Source organism: Rosa rugosa, chromosome 2 (genome assembly GCF_958449725.1).
Source record: "Rosa rugosa chromosome 2, drRosRugo1.1, whole genome shotgun sequence".
Lineage (NCBI taxonomy): Eukaryota > Viridiplantae > Streptophyta > Magnoliopsida > Rosales > Rosaceae > Rosa > Rosa rugosa.
In genome coordinates this window covers 16,943,985-16,965,193 of record NC_084821.1, presented here as the reverse complement: position 1 = coordinate 16,965,193, position 21,209 = coordinate 16,943,985, and the positions used below count along the sequence as shown (strand labels likewise).

Sequence of the window (21,209 nt, the reverse complement as noted above, 5' to 3'; positions counted from 1 at the left end):
TATTATCCAAACGAATAAACTCTTTAGTTTCTATTCTATAGGAAAAACAGAAGGAATAACAGCTGCTTATCCATGAAGAGTAGAACTGATTAATGAAATGTCAAAAATGTAATTCCAAAAGCGGAAAGCAGAAAAGAAAAAAAGAAAAAAGAGAAGAATGACTGTTCTGATAGACTTTCAATTAAATAACATACAAAGACGGAATAGCTTATTCACCTAATTTAATCTGAACATAACCAATAGAAAAAAAAGCACCTGACTGCTACTCTGCCTTAAACCAAAGATGGTGCAACTGGAGAGAAAACAGTTACACAGTAAATAAAAATAGAAAGCTGAACTTTCAGTTTCAAAACTTAATGTCTATACATCATGAAACAGCTGCACTGAAATTTCCACAATAGACAAAAAAGGTGCAACAAAGACAGAACTAACAAAAGACAAAGGATAACAAATGAGAATATCAGATCTCTATAGAATATAAATAAGGAACTGCCCTTAAACTTAGAAGAAATTAATACGCAAGGCATTAGTACTTTTTAGTTGCAGCAATTTGGCAGTAAATAGTAGATGTAGATCAATGTTCATATCCAACATCAAAATTCATAACTAAAAACATCTATGTGAAATCATTTAACTAAAAAGCATCATCTCTGAAGACCATGTATATGGCCTCTTAAGTTGGTTTGTTGACTGAATAATCAATAAGATGAGTACAAAATAAAATCATATTGGTTATTACCAAAATAAAATCACATCTGAACACCATGTATTCGGCCTCCTAGATTGTTTATGTAGACATTTATACACGAATAGCATACACAAAAATAAGGAAGGAAGTACCCCATTCTGTGTGAGTAGAGTCATTATTTGACGTTAGAGAGTTCGAGGCTTGGATGCTGAGTTTAAGGGTATAACACATTCTAATTGTGTGGCCTATAAACTAACATGCTGTTTGGAGGGCAATGACCAACCATCACGTTTGAAAATGACCAAGGCACAAACAATGGACCAAAACTTTGACTTCAATCAAAGTAGTCTACAACTATAGAAAAAGACTAAACCTTTAATAAAAGGGGAAATGATCATTTACCCAATTTCAGCTTAACAATTGCCCACTTGCACAACGAAGAGTTTAAAAACCCCATTTACCCAAAACACTCTAAGGGATTATTTCTCTATTACCCAATTAATTCTTTTTTTATTATTTTTATTTATTTTTGGGACTTTTTTGCCCTCTCCTTCTTTCTCACTTAGAGAGAGAAGTTGTTGGATACCTTGCCGGACTCCGGTGACTAGTGGCCGACAGAGGACTCTGGTGACCGGAATCCGGCAACCGGTGACCGGAATCCTGAGATCGGTGACGGGAATCCGGCGACCAGTGACCGGAATCCGGCGATCGGTCCCTAATAATACCCAGTAACTATATAATTGCCCCCCAGTGATCATATTACGGCCCCCCAATAATCATATTATTGCCTCCAATAATCATATTATTGCCGTCCAGTGAATTGTATGAACTCCCAAAACCAAAATGAATACACTACAGGCACAATTGATCAATTTCTAATCATATTATTGTCTCCCAATAATCATATTATTGCCTCCCAATAATCATATTATTGTCTCATAATAATCACATTATTGCCCCAATAATCATATTATTACCCTCCAATAATCATATTATAGCCCTCAAATGAACCAAAATGAATACATTACAGATACCAAAAAAATTAAAAAAAACCCAGTATACCAAAAAAAAAAAAAAAAAAAAATTCTCTGGGCACCCAGGAATTGATCTGGGCACCCACCGGACTGTGAGGCAGATGCAGGAGTCGTCGGGGCATGTTTTAGGGTGACGGACTAGCTAGCGTTGACCGGGAGGGGTGCGTCTGGTAACTATGCGGCCGACGAAGACGATGATCTCATTGACGCTGGGCCTCTGGAAGTAGCCGAAGTGGGAGGTATCGAAGGCGTTGGCCAATATGACCGGGTCGGATCCTTCCGGTTTGCACTTGATGACCAGCAAGGCCGTGATCTTCGTCGCAGCGAAGGTGGTATACCGGTTTATGACTCAGAGACGATGATTCGTGTTCCGGCAATCCATGGAGAGCTTCGAGGAAGAGATTTCCGGCGATGGAGGACGAGCTCTGATCCATGATCCTAGATCGCTCGACGACGACTGAGCCAGCAAGCCGCCGATCGGAGATGGAGGTGGTCTCGGTTCATGGGGGTAAGAGTGATCCTAGAGCTCGACGGTGACTGAGACAGCAAGCCTCCGTTTGGAGATGGAGGTGGACTCGGTTCATGGGGGTAAGAGGAGAGAGAGAGGGAGAGAGAGAGAGAGATGATGATGATTGTAATTTAATAATAAAAATAAGGTCAAAACTGTCAATAGATGTTAGATTGGGTAAATGGGGTTAAAAAACTCATGGTGGAGCAAGTGGGCAATGTTCATGCTGAAATTGGGTAAGTGGTCACGGCCCCTTAATAAAAAGCTTGTATCACAAAAAGTAGCAGAGCATATAAAAATAATTTAGTTCTTATTTGTGATTGCCGTACCAAACTGGAATGCTATAACATATATATGTTATAGGTGGCTAGGCCTGTGTTTCATTTGCATCAGAACAAATACATAGTGGAGATAGCTATACAAATGCCAACTAATTATTCCAAAAGTAGATGACTCACTAATCATACAATAACATCAATTAAGGATTGAATTAAAGAGCAAGATTATATGCTATACATAAAATAACATGAAGCTAACAACAGAACCCAGAAAAAAACATTATAACATTATAACAACGTTGTGATTCCTTATTTCGAATATGCCCCTCCATCTTTTCTAGTTGTTTCTTTCTAAATAACATTATAACAAACCCAGAAAAAATTTCAAATCCAATCCTTCACCAATCAAATATACAACCCAGAAGAAATTTCAAATCAAATTCTCAAAAAGCCACAAATACCTTCCACTTGTCTGGTTTTAATCAAGAGCTTCCAGTCTGTCTCTTCCTTCTTCCCCGTTCTGTTCTCCCTTTCTTTCGTCTCGCCTCTTTCTCTGTATTGGTCGAACACAAAACAAAAACAGTTTTTATTGAGTGCTAAAACCGATCATCTCGAAGAGTCAATACCCTGAAAATTCAATTGCTAACCTTGGTTCTGCAGCAAAGATGGTATCTTTGTGCTCGTCTGAGAAGTGGTTTTCTGGGTCGGCTCTGTTTGGTCGTCAACACAGTTCTTTGTGAGGTGGATTTTGACATTTGTTTTTAAAACTTTAGGTATCATTTTGATCACTTGTAAAATTTAGGTATCAAGTTGATTTTATAGAAACAGCATCCCGCGCGTTGCTGCGGGTTTTATAATAATGCATTGACGTTACATAATATGAGACAAACCACTGGAATTATAAGAATATTGAGTATTCTTAGTTTCTTACTTACAGTCACTGTTGGAACAACTATAAATGGTTACCGGAAAGCTTTTACATACTATAGTTCATAAGCCATGGGTGTCATGCTCTAAAAGATTTAAAACATAATCCTTTTTCCTTTTCTGCAACATGGGAAGAAACCACGCTCAGCAGATCAAATTTGGTCGCCAAAATGTTAGTAGCTTGGAAGACTTGCCAGAAATAAAGGCCTTCAATTTTGTTCATCTCACTGCCAAGTTTAGCTTTCAATTCAGCGACTTTCATTTCATCATTTGCTACATGGCATACCCAAACAAAATGTCAAATAATTAGCACATGAATCAGCAAAAAGTGCATTTCACATACTCAAATGAAAAACATGACCAAATGGATAATTATGCAACTCTTTATAAAAGAAACAGCTTGGTGCATTTGTTAAACAAACACATATTGGAATTCACAAAATCATATGACACTTATCCACAGAACCAGTCCTAATTTCCTAAACAATCCAACATATTAATATGCCAAGTTCAGTAATTACTTTTAAAGGGTGTGGCTATACATTATTGCTGGTGTAAGAGATTTTATAGCCCTTGCATTATTCACCAAGGACATAAGCCTTTGCAGTTACATTATCTGAATGATACAACTCCAGTCATTCAAACATAAAAACAACCTTTTCTCATTCCTGAGATATGCAAAAGAGGAGATAGATACTCACTTTAACCATATTTCATGGAACATCATTTACCCAAATTCGGAGAAAAAAGCAGGTAAAAGGTCATGCATTTAGTGTAAATAAGAATCTGACAGCAGAGAATTCAAAAAAGGCCATGACCAAAACGAAAATGCTTCAGTCTAAGATAAGATTGGCTTACTTTTTCGGTTCAGGGGTGTGTCCTTCTGCAACAAATTTGGCTGTTTCATGAGGCTCGTAATTTGAAAGTGGTGGATCTCCTTTAAGCATCTGCTTAAAAGTTGAGAGTGATGCAATTAGATAGAATAATCAATGCACTTTTTCGAGTGCCTACCTTCTTGCTTGGGCATATGACAAGTGATGTTAAAATATACAGGTGCTTGATTGAGAATACATGCATCGGCAGCAATTGTTTCAAAGATTGCAAGTGTGATTTTTCTTTGCCAGTTGTGAACTTATTTTCACAGTTACATAGTGATATTTGAGGACTAGGAATCTGTTTAAATGAACTATTTGGATTCTATTTGAATCAAGTTAAACAGCGGAGATATTCTCCCTATTCCAACACTCTTTTCCTCATTTCACTTTCCAACTTTATTTATTAAAATGCATTTTTATTTTCCATTTTCAGATGATGTATAGAATTTTCTTTGAGATATCATTCAAGTGTGTTGATATATCTGTGTGCCAATATGAAAAAATTGAAGTTTAAGAAGAACAATAATCAATGCAAAACAAGCAGCAAAGGAGCAATATCACCTACTCAGCAATATCACCTATATTCTTCTCTTACATTTAGTCTAGTGGCAAGACATGTATTCCTACCATTTCGATCCCGCTTCTCTCTTGTGTGAATGCATTCTTAAAATTTCGTCTCCATATTGGTGCACGTATATCATTCTTTTGTCAACTCTTTACCTAAGCAATGATTATAAGAAGATCAAGCCCATTGATCTCCACGAAGCTTGGTCTTCACTCTGTACAAGCATAGTATATAGCTCACAAAGTCAGCTCTTTTCCCCTGGCAGATATTCCAAATTTCTTGACAGCCGTTGATATTGACTACTTCCTTGGTTCTGATAGTAGACTCTTCCCATGAGATTCCTGGATTCATATCATTGAGAGCTCTAACTATAGTCAAGGTCAACAGAGCCCCAATCTGATCAGTTCAGGGTCGAGGAGCTTAAGCTCTGGTACCAATTAGAATCAGTCCTCAAAACCTTGAACAGACAACGTTGTATTCCTATTGGTGTAGTACCAGTCTTTAAAATGAACTCGTACTTACTTGATCACAACTACAAAGGAGAAGACATTTCAACTCCTAAAATCAAGCCACATGCACTAGTAGCATTGGCCAGCGAAATTTCGCAAGTCAAACCCCGTTATGTAAGGGTCAGCACCCTCACTCTGTAGTCTATATATAGCAAGTCTTATCTCAATTGCATGGCATCCCCAAGTGCATAGCTCACCATGGCTAGTAGCTCCGTAGTAGTCTTACTCTTCCCACTTTTAGCTCTAGCTCTATTATCTGCATTGGCAGCCGATAATTGTGAGTCAATCTTTCAGTCACATTTACTGATTATATCTGTTATAGATACAGAGACCTATATAAAGCTCATCTATTTAAAATAATCACTCAGAGAAAAATGTGATCAGTAAGACATTATGTTAGTACATTATCTGAATCATATTTATTGATACATTACTTGTATCATATTTACTAATCAAGTATCTCACATTTAGTCATTAGTAGTACTCCTTGTCCTTTTTTATTTCATTCATCAGTTTTTGTATTGAACTGATTTGAATTTCTTCTTGCATGAATTTGTAGTTCTGAGCATAGATTGCGGGTCATCTGATTCCTACACCGATAAAAATTCGATCAACTGGGTTGGAGATGACGCCTTTGTTCAGAACGGCAAGTCTCAAGTGGTGCAGATCCCCAATGGAGTCTCTCAAGAAATGAGCACTTTGAGAGTGTTTACAACCAGGAAGAAAAACTGTTACTCCATTGATGCAGAAAAGGGAGCTCAGTTTCTTGTGCGTGGAAGTTTCTACTACGGAAACTATGACAAAAAATCAGCTCCTCCTTCCTTTGATGTTCTTTTGGACGGGAATTTTTTTGACAGAATTCAGACTACAGCTGAGGATGTTATTTATTTTGAAGCTATATATGTCGCAACAAGCGGCTCTATACAGCTATGTCTTGCTCAATCTAAGCCTAACCAGTTTCCATTTATATCCGCGATTGAGATCCGGGGCCTGGATCCAACAATGTACTCTCATTTTGAGTCGAGCTATATGATGGTAAATACAAGGAGGGTTGCTTTTGGTGCAACTAAATCTATAAGGTATGTAACCGAGCAATGTTGGATCTTAAATATCCAAAAATTAAGTGAAACGGACGTAACCGAGTTTGACTATATTGCTTTACGTTGTGAAAAGATCTTGGTAACGTACACTATCAATATCCTTAAATTTATTTCTTGTGACAAATTCATTGACTGTAATTATCTCTCTATGTGGGGTTTTCAGGTATCCAGATGATGGTTATGATCGTTATTGGGATCCATCAGGGGATGTCACCGGCATACTGAAGGTCACAAGTGATGCACCAGGAATTGATGGCATTGTGGAAGATCAGCCTCCAAAACTAGCTATGCAAACTGCAATAACCACCTCAAAAACATCACAACCATTGGGTATAATTGGCAATGGTCTTCCAAGTGCTGAAGTCCCCATTTACATCACCATGTTCTTCTCTGAAGTGAATCTACTTGATTCGTCGACTGATGTCAGATCCTTTCAGATTTTCATTGATGACAAGACTCCTTCAGATCCCATCATTCCCATCTATGGAGGTGTGACAGAAATGTACATTGCAAACAGGACCGGCTCTTCGAAGACCTCAATTTCTCTGGTGGCCACCACTGATTCGACGCTGCCTCCTCTGATCAATGCCATGGAAGTTTACTATCTTCTAGGGCCACTAACAGAGGGAACAAATAGCAAAGATGGTAAGTAACTAATTAGGTCCTCGTTTTTTGCTATACAGATGATATATGCACACATATATATACTACATTGAACAAATAGCAAAGATGTTTAATGAAGTCCTATTATATGGTAAATTTTCAGTTGAAGGGTTGGCTGCATTGCAAGGAAAGTTCAGTATTCTACAGGAATGGACTGGAGACCCTTGCCTCCCATCTCCATATACATGGGACTGGGTCAATTGTACTACTGATGACACACCGCGAGTAACAGCACTGTAATTTTCTTTTACTCAGTAAACTTTCTTCTTATACATTTTTGTATATTAATAGATTAGTTTGTAATATTTCATTGTTGAAATTATCAGGTATTTGAATGGCTATGGTCTATCTGGGCAACTTCCAGACTTCAGTTCCATGGATGCTCTTGTCACAATGTAAGTTGTATAGGAAAAGAAAAAAAAAATTGAATACATAGTTTTAATCTAACAATTTCACATTCATAATTTCCTTTGAAATATTGCAGAGACATGCACAACAACAGCCTGAGTGGAGCAATTCCTAGTTTTCTTGGCACCTTGCCCAATCTAAAAGAACTGTAAGGCTCTCTCCTAGCTAACTTATATATGGTAATACGTTTTATACTCTAGTTTCTATTTAATTGACCCCGAATTTTATTTCCTATGATTCTAGGAACTTAAGAGACAATAAACTGAGTGGACCAGTACCCTCCACAATATCAAAGAATACCAAGCTGAAGTTAGAGTAAGTATAAATTACTGGGTTGATATATATGTTTACTTTTCTCCTAATTCTTTGATTAGCCAAAGTTTTCTCTCTTTTTTGTTGTAAAGGGATTCTGGCAATCCTAATCTATGTGCCTCTGGCGAGTCCTGTAAGACAATTGCTAGCAATGATAGCCCCTCTTCATCAGGCAGCAGTGGCACTAAGAAGAAAAGCAGCAAACTACCATTAATTCTTGGAATAGCAATTCCAGCTTTTGCGGCGTTCTGGGTTATTGTGGTAGTGTGTGTTTGTGTAGTAACTTCAAATAAGAGAAGAAAAGCAGCCGTCGGAGCAATCGGCACAGGTTAGCTTGCACCTTTGCCCTGGGCTATAGTATGCATGATCCTTTTTACTACAGTGCCTTAAATAGTACTTGAAACACCCTCACCTATGCCTTAATAAGTACCAGCTAAAGCCTAAAACCAGTTTATTAAAAGAAAGTTAATGAAAACTTGAAGAGGGTATATTGAGACAACCTTATTACCCTAACAATTGACCTAATTAAAAAATTAGGACTCTTCTTTTGAATATATGCACAAGGGTTTTATTCCATTAGCTTGTCTCGAGCCCCTAAAAAATCTCAAGGCATCCCTTATATATGATCCACATACATAAACCACACCGGCTTCTTCCGTGTGGACGAGCGATGATCTTTAACATTTTTGCCGTGTTTGTAACTAAATTCATAATTGGCTCTGAAAGCTGTGACACATTGTTTATGTGCATTTAGGACAAATTGGTGTGGCCAACATGCCTAATAGCGCTCAACAAGGGGTGCAAATGAACGGGCAAATGGCGGGTAAATTCGGAGAAGCTGTGATGAACCAGTACGAGGTCAACGTTGAGGAGCAGGCAACCCCAGACTATCAGCAACAAGTAACCCCAGAACATGTACAAGATCAAGACGATAGGCGATTGCATTATTGAGTCACTCATCTTCACCCTTTGTTTATATGGGTTTTTAAAGCCGAAGACCGAAGTTGTGTTCTTTAGTACGTAGTGCTTGAAATTTTTTAACCAAGTCTGTGTAAAGTAGTTGAGAGCACTCGAATAAATATTATTTGTGAACCCATGCCATGCACGACTAGTTGTGAAGCCAATTAGCTGAAAAGCTTTGTCTACTTCATGTAACTGACAAGTACCTTAATTACTTAATTAGCTCGAATTCCACATTGCGCTTGATGAAACATTCCATTACGCTAGCTTCTTTCTAACTTCGATGTTCCAACTACTTAACTCAAAATGCTTGGATTCCAATTCTATTAGGTTGGATGAGGAAGTTGATCTCGATACTTATACGAAAGTTTGAAATTGGAAAGGCTACCGCTATATATGCACCTCATCTAGGACCAAGTACATTCCATAATTGCTTTTTTGCCTCGAACCGAATATTTTTATTTTGCGATTTTTGCCATCTTCTCTCCTCTTCAAACCCAATACCTCATTGCCAAACTACGACCATCTTCTCTGCACTCGCTTTTCATCAAAATTGGTTTCGCTCGGCAATGTGGAGTTGAAACTAGAACTCGATCCATTGACAGTTTTATGCAGAGATACATTAATGTCGAGAAGAGGTCAACAGCTGCAGATTAATTGCCACCATGTAACAAGAACCAAAGAAGAGCCAAATCCCATTTATGTTTTTGATGATCTTCTTGGCATAAGACTTGTAGCTAGCTATACTATACTTATTTGTTTATATTTAATTATTTATTGATTCAATCACTAGTATCTAGGACGTGTGGGATTAAAATAGCATGGTAATTATGGATCTTTACGAAATGCCATAGTGTATTCTCGATCTGTTCATGAAATACATGTATTACATGCATGATTTACATCAACTTGGAGGAATGATGCTATCAATGAATTAAATTAAAGTTTTCACTCTGGGAATATGATCAATTGCTTACAATGATTCAATGTCTTTTAAACAAAGCAAACCTCCTCCCAGTTGCTCTCCATCACGAGTAGGTGAAGTCGTGAAGATCAAATTAATAAAGCTTATGAAGAATGACACAGCATGGGAAGGTGCATGTGCATGTGTTTGTCAATGGAGTTTGGAAAGAGAAAATTAGTATGAAGTGCAGTGACTCAGTGAGTGCATATACTCGCAGCCATTGAAAATTGGCATGGATTTGTCAACATGAACAAAGATCAGTCATGTTCAAATACTGTGGTTAGGTTTATACCCACCACAACCCTTATCATTGTTGCCACCACCATTGCCGCCTACACACACCTTTTATCACCCCCACCACTTAAAAATCACTATCACTACACGATAATTTCAATTTATCCATAATTGAAGTTATAAAATTTAGGGCTAGTTTGGGATTGCTGAGACTTTTAAATAAAAATTGTTGCTGCTGTGTTGTGAGAATAATCAGCTGTCAATTAAAACAGTTTCGGGTTTGGTAAATAATATTTTTAAAAGTGCTGTCAGTACATAAAACAACTGCAGAGTGTGTTTTGATCCACAGCAGCTTCTAAAAGCAACCTCTAGGCTGCTTCTAAAATCTGCTGTCAGTGACCTATAAATTAAATCTGCTTTTTATTTATTTACCAAACACAATAAAATCTAAAATTTTGAACAAAAACTGATTTTTTTTAAAAGCGAAGCAATTCCAAACGGGGCCTTAGTTTTAACCCCCATTCGATCATAAGAATTAGTGAATGGTACTGATGAAAACCATTATTTATTTATTTTATTTTTTTTTTAAGTAGAGCCAGTCCGGCTGCCCTCAAGCCTTAATCATTGATGAAATTGTAGAATACAAGGAGGGAGGACATTATGCCTAAACTCCAAAACATAATAAACATTAAGTAAACATCTCAGGATAATAACAAGAGTCTCAACTAACAAAAAGTCTAGCAGAGCCTTAGGGTTCTGAGTCTAGTGCGGCAGCATCTTTCCGGATTACTGTCTGTTTTAGCCCAGCGAGATCGTCATGGGTTGCGGTAAAGTTGGGTGTGGGGTTTAGCGTGGGTTTGGTGGCAGTAGAAAGTCGGACTGATTCCGGCTTGTCTTGGTGGCTGCAGCACGGAGGCAGAATGTGGAGAGAGCTTTTTATTTGGATCTCTGGATTCGGTCTCCGATTCTAGGGGGATCTGTTTTGTTGGAAGCCAAGGCTCAGCACTAACGGTGAAGAAGAGTGGGACGAGACACAGGTAATTGACGTCGAGGCTTGATTGGCGACTAGTAGTGGCATAATTTGATCAATCGTACAGGTTGAGGAGTTTCTACCGGACTCTGCTAATCATTGGTCGACACCTGATGGAGGAGTGGCACAGATTGCCGTCGAAGGGCCTGGCGGCAGCAGAGGCAGCTTGGAATCAGAGGGCTAGGTTGGCCTGGGTTTGGGCTTAGGTTGTTGGGCCTGGGCTCAAACCTGGAATGAGGGGTGTTTGGGCTTCTGAGCCTATATTTGAGCTCAAACTTGGGCTGGTTGAGTCTACTGCAATGGACAAGAAGAGCAAGACCAACATGTTGCCGAGGTTGTTGGCTCCTGACGAGGTTGAGGACGGTGCTGGCTCCAACCCAAGGGGGAGGAGCTAGTATTTTCTTAAGTCTCTGCTATTAGACATCTGGTTACAAGCCTGCTTATAGAGTTGGAGTAACCTCTATGAGTTGTTCTAAGATGTACCTAGTTGTTATTTGTACCACAATGGCGTGCTGACAAATTAGACTAGATGAATGAGTTTTCCTTAGAATAGCGAGGTTGTTCTTGCTCGTTTTAGGCTTGCTTTCCGGTGAGCGTCCCTTTAGACCTTAATGAGTTTAGTATCGACTTAGATAGGTTTATCCAGATCGTCCCTCTAGACCTTAATTAACTACTTATTTGGAATAAAGACACAATAATTTGTTGTTTGTAAAAGTAAAATGTGAATTGGAATTGGTCTACTCATTTCATTTCATAGCCCCTTTATATAGGGATGGAATTACAATGGAAATATCGATTAACATCAATTACAATAATGATAGTAAATGTTGATTGTGATGTGATTGCGATTCCTTGATTCCCTCTTTCGTCAGTTTCTTTGACGAAGGCACATAATGTGCTTTTCCTTTAACACTCCCCCTTGTGCCAAGTCAAAGACGAAATGGTGCATGAGTTGTTGCCTCACTAAAAACCTTGCCAAGTAACAATAAAAACCCTGTGGGACAAAAAAATACACCTTAGTCGAAGGAAAAGAGCACAACGCACCTTTTACGTTTGAGGATGACATGTGTGTGTTAGACTCCCCCTAACGTCTACACCTCCCCCTGATCCTTACATTAATCAAAGGAGCTTGGAAAGTCTTCACATTCCTATGCTTTTCACATGTTTCTCAAATATGGCCTTAGGCAATGATTTAGTGAACAAATCTGCCACATTCTCCTCAGACCTTACTTGATTCACTTGAATTTTGAGGAGGACCTTGTTGTTGCTGATTGTAGAAAAACTTTGGCGATATGTGTTTTGTATTATCACCCTTGATATATCCTAGCTTCATCTGTTCAATGCAAGCTGCATTATCTTCATAAATGCAAGTAGGCTCTTCAGTGGTAGAACTCAAACCACTAGTCCCTCGAATATGTGTAATGATAGCTCTTAACCATACACACTCACGAACCGCCTCATGTGGAGCAATGATCTCTGAGTGGTTCGAGAAGGTAGCCACAAGGGTTTGCTTGGTTGATCTCCAAGATATCGTCGTGTTCCTAATGGTAAATACATAACCAGTTTGGGAACGACCTTTATGTGGGTCAGAGAGGTACCCAGTATCAGCAAAACCAACCAAAACGTCATTTGGGGTTTCCGTGTAGTGAGTGGCGCTTTCGCCATCAACATTTCCTTTAGGGATTGCAGTTCCATCTGCGGTCCCTCTTGTCTCTCTGTAGGAAAAGAACAGTCCCAAGTCAATGGTTCCTTTTAGGTATCGAAAAATGTTCTTGATACCATTCCAGTGACGTTGCGTTGGCGCTGAGCTAAATCTAGCTAACAAGTTCACTGAGAATGCAAAGTCTGGTCGAGTACATTGGGCTAAGTACAATAATGCGCCTATTGCACTTAGATATATAGGAAATTTCAGCTCCCAACACCTCTTCGTCATCTTCCTTTGGATGAAATGGATCTTTGTTTGCATCCAAACTTCGACCGATCATGGGAGTGCTAGCAGGATGTGCTTTGTCCATGTTAAATCGCCTGAGCATCTTTTGGACATACGCAGACTGGTGGATTAGTATTCCACAAACTCGGTGTTCTAGTTCAAGGCCTAGACAAAATCAAGTTTTCCCAAGATCCTTCATCTCAAATTCGGATTTCAAGTAGCTCGTAGTTTCTCTTATTTCATCAAGAGTACCTATTATGTTTATATCATTGACATATACTGCTACAATTGCAAATCCGGAACTTGTTTTCTTTATGAATACGCAGGGGCATAATTCATCGTTCTTATATCCCTTCCCAATCAAGTAGCCACTTAGACGGGTATACCACATCCGCCCGGATTGTTTCAATCCATAAAGTGAGCATTTCAACCTAATTGCAAACGCACTCCGTGGTTTAGAGTCACTTGACTTGGGTAATGTAAGGTCATCAGGCACTTTCATTTCATATATATCTCTGAATCAAGATCCCTATAGAGATATGCAGTAATCACATCCATGAGCTGTATTTCCACTCCTTCGAAAACTACCAAGCGAACTAAGTAGCGGAACGTTATAACGTCCATTACGGGAGAGTATGTCTCCTCGTAGTCAATTCCAGGGCGTTGTGAGAAACCTTGCGCCACAAGGCGAGCCTTGTACCTCAGGACTTCATTCTTCTCATTACGCTTTCTGAAAAAGACCCATTTATGTCCTACAGGCTTTACACTTGGTAGGGTTAGCACTACCGGACCAAATACCTGTCTCTTTGCCAGAGAATCTAGTTCTGCCTGGATTGCTTCTTTCCATTTAGGCCAATCTGCTCTTTGTTGACATTCTGCAACAGAGCATGGTTCGATATCATCGTACTCTATGATTTCTTGAGCAACATTGTATGCAAATACATCATCAATGTGTATGGAAGATCTTTCTATCAACTCATACGCACTCTCATAATCCATTGAGATTTCTTTGTTCTCTGGAATCATTTCAAACATCGGAGCGTCCTCCAGTATTGATTCATGGACATAACTATAATCAGAGACAATCTCATGAGAGAGATTCTCTACATTGATGATTAATGGATCGGTTTGTGCCTTACTCGCCCTCTTCTTCCTTGGGTGAGTGTCAATCGAACCAAGTGTCCTCCCCCTCTTCCTTTGGGGAGCCACGACATCAACCACACCTCCACTAAGTGTGGTTGCAGCGCCTCTATCTGCGGCTCTGTGCCCCTTGTTGGGGACTTCTAACCTTGCAGGCACGTTTGCAGCTGGTATATGTGATCTCGTCACTTTTGAGATATCAGTAAACGTATCATGCATCGAATCTGCTACGTTCTGAAGATCGATTATTCTTTTCACTTCACTTTCACATTATGAAGTGCGGGGATCAAAATGAGACAGAGTGGGGACAAACCACGACAATTCTTGTCGTTCCCTTGGAAAATCCTTTTTCCTATCTCCCCCTAACGACGGGAAGACTGTCTCATCAAAGTGACAATCCGCAAATCTAGCGGTAAAGAGATCGCCTATCAAGGGTTCCAAGTAGCGGACAATCGTTGGAGATTCGTATCCAACATAAATACTTAATCGTTTCTGAGGACCCATTTTGGTGCGCTGTGGGGGCGCAATAGGCACATATACTGCGCAACCAAATATGCGTAAGTGTGAAATGTCAGGCTCATATCCAGTTACCAACTGGTACGCAGAAAATGGTTGGCTAGCAGTGGGTCTGAAACGAATAAGTAAAGCTGCGTGTAATATTGCATAACCCCATGCAGATATAGGCAGGTTGGTGCATAACCAATGCTCTAGCCACCATCTGTAGCCTTTTGATGGTGGCTTCTGCGAGACCATTTTGTGTATGCACATGGGGTACATGATGCTCTACATCGATCCCGATAGACATGCAATAATCATCAAATGCTTTTGATGTAAACTCTCCAGCGTTATCAAGCCTTATAGACTTGATAGGGTGATCAGGGTGGTGAGCCCTTAAACGTATAATCTGTGCTAGGAGTTTTGCAAATGCAGCATTTCTTGCGGACAATAAAGCGACATGTGACCAGCGTGTCGAAGCATCCACCAGAACCATAAAGTACTTGAATGGTCTGCATTCTGGATGGATAGGTCCACATATATCTCCTTGTATTCTTTGTAAGAATGAAATGTTTTGTTTTGTGTCTTTAGCATAGGAAGGTCTCGATCATGTTTTTGCTAAAGAGCAGGCTTTACAAAACGAGTGATGTGCCTTTGAAATAGTCAATGAGGCATAATGGGAGGGAGGTAGTGCTTCTGGTACTTCAGAAGGCAGTGGCTGCATTTGAACAGTACTAGGACCGACACCTTGCAGTGTGGTGGATTTTTCTCCCATTTTATTTTTCACTCAAAAGAAGGGATGTCCATGTGAGTTCTTTAAAATATGGATCATCAAGTCACGACCAGGGTGCCCTAGGCGGTCATGCCAAAGCTTGTATGAGTCAGTGTCCCACAATTCATTGTCGGTGACAGCATAGGATTCAATGATCCGACTCATAGTGAGGTACAGTCCACTAGATTGACTCATAAGTTTCTCTAAAATGTGTTTCCTTCTACATTCATTAGAGGTAATATAAAGGTATTCAGTTCCATTCTCACAGTGTGTTTCTACATGATAACCGTTGGCACAAATATCTTTGAAACTTAACAAGGTTCGATTAGCTCTTAGTGCATATAGAGTGTCTGTGACTTTAAATGTTGTGCCATTAGGCAGCAAAAATTTGGCAGTTCCTCGCCCTTTTATTACTTGTGATAATCCAATCATCGTAGTAACAGAGGAATTATAGGCTATTAATTCAATGAATAATTGTCTATTCCTTAATATGGTGTGGGTAGTCCCACTATCAACTAAGCACTCAAGTTCTCCTCGATTCATTCCTACAAATAAATGGGAGGTATTGTTAATTAATTTGAAAATAAATCTCATATTCTATAGAGTATTTCTATTTGCGTAGAATGGTATTCTTTTCATTCTAATAATTTTTTTTCTAGATGTATTGCTTTACATCTTTATAGTGTTATTTCGAACCATGTAAATCTGTGTAGTAAATAAAAGTCAAACGAATTCATTGCTTCAGAATAAAATATGAAATTTATTAATAGGCCAACGATAATCAAATCAAGGTCTTGTTCAGAACTCTAATTTATCAACTCTTTCCTGTTTGACTGAAGGGTTCTTCGGTGCCCTTTGCACCTTATTTCCATGACCACTAGGGCCATGTGGCGACCCGAATGGGTATACCACAGCGCCGTAATATTAAGCAAATAGGAGCTCAATACGTCGTAGACGTACCATAGACCTACCAACTTAATACTACAAGGCTTGTTGAAAATGCAAATTTTAGAAAATAGGAGACCAAGAAAAAATTTTAAGAAAAGACTTTAAATCAACAACCCAACATTCAAATTAACAAGTCTGGAAATGCAACAAAATAAAGTGAGCAAGTGCACTGTGATGCCTTGGGGCTTACATCATAACCGAAATGAAAGGGGAGTTCAACAACAACAATAAGACAACGGGGTGAGGCGCGCTCCCAGGTAGGCGGACCTCACAGAGTTCAACATTGAAAGAAAAGCTAGTAAATCGATAGAGTACCAAATGGGAAGAACTTCAAGCAACAGGAACAGCAATACACAGACTCGGCCAACGACTCACTTCTAATCCAAATCGTCCGGAATGACCTCGTTGTAACCTGAAATGTAGGGGTGAGCATTTCGTCCTCGCTAGCCCAATAGGAGCCGACCCAACCTTAGTTAGGTTTGAAAACTAATAGGTAAAACATAGCTACTAGAATATAGATCGCGCGCATTTGTAAAATCAAGTGAAACAAATGCAAACAAAAACAATCATAGTTGTTTCGTTTCAGGAAATCATATGCAGCATGCTTCACACAACTTGGAGCTCCGAGATACTTACCTGCCGGCTAAACCAAAATAAATCGGTGACCGACCTGGTTCGTCATCCTTCGAGAACCAGCCAACTACTCTGTAGACCTTATGACTACAAGTAGCGAAAGTGTCCATTTCCTGGCTCTGAGTCTCCTATGACTGGTTCACTGTCTGTATTCACCTTTTCTCAACAAACATAGGAGCACAGCCCCCTCCGGAGGTTCACGGTTATCGACACCGTGGGATCCCTAGGAATCTACGCGTCTAGGTCCCATTCACTTTCAGGTCACAAACACAAACATACAAAGGGTACAGTATCTCAACATGCAAGTCTAGCTTCGGTTTTCGCAATCAACAATTATCAGTTTTGAAAACACATGTATCACGAGGCATCGACTGATGAACAACCAAAAACATACTTGCAGGCAACATAATATTATACTAGAGCATTCCACATATATCGAAAAGCCTCTAACAAGGAAGGGACATGTCACGCCCCGAACTTGGGTCAATTTTTTTTTAAATATTTTCCCGAAATCCGAGGTGTGAGTAAAAATAAAAATAAACGAATAGAAAATAAAATCGACACTTTGATAATGGAATTGACTTCTCATTTCGGTATAAGGATAAATCCAACTCAAGATCACTATGAGTACTCACTTTCGGAATAATGATCTTACATATGCAAAACTCCAACTAACTCTAATTGCTTTCGATCACTAATCTTCATAGTTCTTGTGTTTAATAACCTACAAGACTGTTAAGGGGTGAGCTCAATCTGCAGCTCAGTAGGGAGTTATTCCTCTTCAAACAAACGATAACCACACAATCATCATATGGTATGCATGAATGCATGTTCTATTCCCGTCAATTCACACAGCAGAATAAACTGAGCCTACATGTCCCATACCATGTATTTTACCACGAAGGTGACTCAGAGTACCCAACTGTATGAACTAACCCCCACCCAAAATCAATCCCCCTAACCCTCTTTTGCTAGTCATCTTGTCCATGCCCTTTTCGCCAGTCCCGAATTACCCTTTCAATCCTATACTAATTGTGCATTAACAATGGGCATACCTGAGATCTGGTACCTGCTGAGGTTATGGACTCAACTACGCAAAAGATAAATTTCAAACTTTCTTATACCGATAACATTACACATATCACCATCGCCACCCTTATACTTCATATGTACTCAATGGATGATGCATAAATTGATAATATATACTTCGCAATGTAATTGCATCAAATATTCATTCATTCCATAACAAACATGTCAGGCAACATATATGCATACAATATAATTGAGTAGAGGTTCCCCAGATCCCCCTACCATGATTCCAAGCTATTGTATAGATACATATTCCTGCATATATATATAAAAAGTAAATATCCAAGTACAATTCACATTTCCTATGCATAAGCAGATAATTTATTTTAAACACAAAGCTATGATTCTGACTAAAGAACATACTTCAATATCGAGCTTATGTCTTAAGAAAATGGTACCTAAAATCTCAAGCCATTTAGATTTCATTTGAAGTGCTAACTAACCAACCAAAATGTCTTGCAGATTTCTTATGACGAAAAATAGATATGGCTAGCCAATTTCACAAAGACATAAGTATCTGAAATAAAGTCTGAAAGTGGTGTCACAAGTTTTGTTGAAAATATAAGAATCTCTATGTTCAGTTTGTGGTCGACCTAAACAAGTTTGAATAAAGGAAACTATGGAAACGAAATGGAACGAACAGAAACATAATGAAAATTGCAGAATTTCCTGATGCAGACCCTCAACTTCAAAAAATCATAATTTAATCTAGAGAAATCCTTTTTATGAGATTCCAATTCTGAAATGATCTTCAAGATGTCTACTGAAGCTTTTATGAAGACACCAACTTCAAATACCCAACCTAAACGTACAGTTTTTAGTAAAAACTCAACTGGGTCAAAAACTCAGAAAAACTGATTTATAGAATGCAGACCTCTGTTTTTAGCCTCAAACTTAACCAATGAATCTTTAATGAAATTGTACGAAACTATATAGATATCAAGCTTACATTATAAGCTTTCAACACATGCAAATGATTTCTAAAATGAAAGTCTAGATCAAAGGATATGGTTGCTCAAAGTTAACTAAATGATTATAATGCAGAAACTTGTTCTAGCTTTCTCCAATGCCTACAAACTAATGTTTGAGGTTACTGCTTAGTCTAAGGTTGTTAAACTGATGCATATAGGTTCTTTGATCACTCTAACCTCTTGTTGTTAAGACAAAATAAGAAATCTAACCCAAATAGCAACCTAAGAATTTACTCAGGACACCCACCTTAAGAAAACCAACTTTCTTATCATCTTAATCTGTTTCTATGCTTGCATTCTGTTTGAAAATCATTTAGGTTACTAATTGTGCAGAAGCTTAAACCCATTTAGACAAGAGCTAAGCTAAACATAATAACAAGAATAACAATTGGAATAGCTTAAAGGATTGAATTCACCTTTGAATCCCATCAGAATATCTATTGAACTAATCCTGCTAATTCTTCCTTCCTTCTTCGATCACTTCAGATATCTCTCTCATGTCTCACATCTCATGTTTCTCCTTTTTCTTTTCTTTTTTATCCTAATTCTGTTTCTTCTTTCTTTTCCTCTTCTCTTCTCTCTTAGTCTCTCTCTTTTGTTTTCTTCTTTTATTTCATGCTCCTAATCTCCTATTCCTCACGTCCTTTACTTTCTCTCTTTAGTTTCCTTCCTGTTTCTTTCTTTCTTTCCATTCTACTCCAGCCCTTCTCTCTATCTCCCTCAGTCTCACGTTATGTTCTATTGTACAGTGAATATGAATCAGGTAGATAGCTCCTATTTATACTAGTCTGGTTCTTGGCCATCAAGCAAAACAATTATAATAAAATCTGCATATAGATGTGTTTGTCCATACCTATCACTTAATGACTTAATCACCAAGCATGTGATAGATATACTTGTACAGTCCTATCTCTTAATAGAAGCCTTCATCAGTAAGTATTGCAGAGATAGGTATGAAAGCTCTTATCCCTTTATAACTTAATGACCAAGGTTATATATAAAAACATATAGGAAGAAGATAAACTTTATTTCTACAATCTGGGGATATCCATGTGATAGCAGTAGACTAGAAGTTTTAATGATGGATAAATAGAGCTTGAGCTATAAATTGAGTGATGCCACCTCAAGCTACTAGCTAGCTTAGTCTACAGGTTCATCAACACCTATAATTCCTAACTTTGCATAATCACCCAAATAGAATACTTACTCACACTTGGATACGAACAATGACTAATAAGAGATTCATTGATTGGGTTTATAAGGTCTCATCCGAAAATGTTTAAACCAATTGAGTAAAACTAGCTTCCTCACAAGTCTACATGTAATAGGTAATAGACTTCTCGAACACACACGCTAACACACACACACACACACACAAGCTAGTAAAGAAAATATTATCACACGATCTAATATATAATTAAAATTTCGGGTTGTTACAGGACAGCTCACCCTACCTGGAAAATGCCGGCGTATTCCACACTCTGATGCTTTCCGCTTAAGCTTCCTTAACGATCGTGTTTCCTAAACCATTACTTAGTTTGTAAGTAATTATCCAGGTAAACATCATGATCAACTTTAAGTAATCGCACATACTAATCCTTTTTATTTCAATGAGGTCATTAATTATTTCTTTCAACTTTTACCAATTTGGGAAACTAACTTCTTTCTTAAAAAGGAAAAACGTCATTATCGCTCCGCTAAACTTTCACCAATCCGAGTGACCAAAGTCGAGTCGATCCTCACATTTTATGAGGTCGGTCTACCTTGGTCAACTCTCAGAGTTGACTTTTGACATTTGACTTTGACTTTGACTTTTGACCAAATACTCTTTTATTTACCATTATTTCTTATTTATTAAAAATAAATAAGTAAATAATTATAAATAAAGTTTTACTTTTCCTTTTACCCATTTACTTCTCCTTTTTCACATTTTCACTTTTACCAAGACTTTTACCTCCACACTTTCACTTTCATCTTCCTTTTTACCAAATTTACCCTTACTTTCACCTTCTTCACTTTTTACCACTTTACCAAGGTAAAACTCATTTAATCCAACTTTTACTCTTTTCTTCATTTTCTTTATTTTCTTCCAAAATAAACACATTTCTTTTTTTCTTCCTTTTCTTTTTCTTTTGGCCAAAATTACACAACAACAATCACCAAATCTTCAACACCA

The 21,209-nt window shown here is 38.3% G+C and overlaps 1 protein-coding gene and 2 long non-coding RNA genes across 3 annotated transcripts in view; 1 reads left to right on the top strand and 2 right to left on the bottom strand.

Moving 5' to 3' along the window:
- Positions 1-3,401: 3,401 nt before the first annotated feature.
- Positions 3,402-4,420, bottom strand: LOC133728704 (uncharacterized). Its single transcript, XR_009855969.1, has 2 exons — positions 4,294-4,420; positions 3,402-3,708 (listed from the first exon to the last, which is right to left on the bottom strand). It is a non-coding gene; the product is annotated as an uncharacterized LOC133728704 (long non-coding RNA).
- Positions 4,421-5,582: 1,162 nt separating this feature from the next.
- Positions 5,583-8,957, top strand: LOC133727832 (uncharacterized protein At1g24485-like). Its single transcript, XM_062155231.1, has 9 exons — positions 5,583-5,661; positions 5,944-6,463; positions 6,648-7,129; positions 7,251-7,383; positions 7,474-7,542; positions 7,632-7,703; positions 7,799-7,870; positions 7,960-8,195; positions 8,622-8,957. The coding sequence occupies exons 1-9, from the start codon at positions 5,583-5,585 to the stop codon at positions 8,816-8,818; spliced, it is 1,860 nt and encodes a 619-aa protein (XP_062011215.1). The 3' UTR covers positions 8,819-8,957.
- A 7,485-nt stretch (positions 8,958-16,442) lies between these two features.
- Positions 16,443-21,209, bottom strand: part of LOC133729294 (uncharacterized) — a 5,452-nt gene continuing 685 nt past the window's right edge. Inside the window, exons 4-5 of the long non-coding RNA XR_009856331.1 lie at positions 20,488-20,554; positions 16,443-16,752 (exon numbers count right to left, since the gene is read on the bottom strand). This is a non-coding gene — a long non-coding RNA (uncharacterized LOC133729294). The remainder of the gene's footprint in view (positions 16,753-20,487; positions 20,555-21,209) is intronic.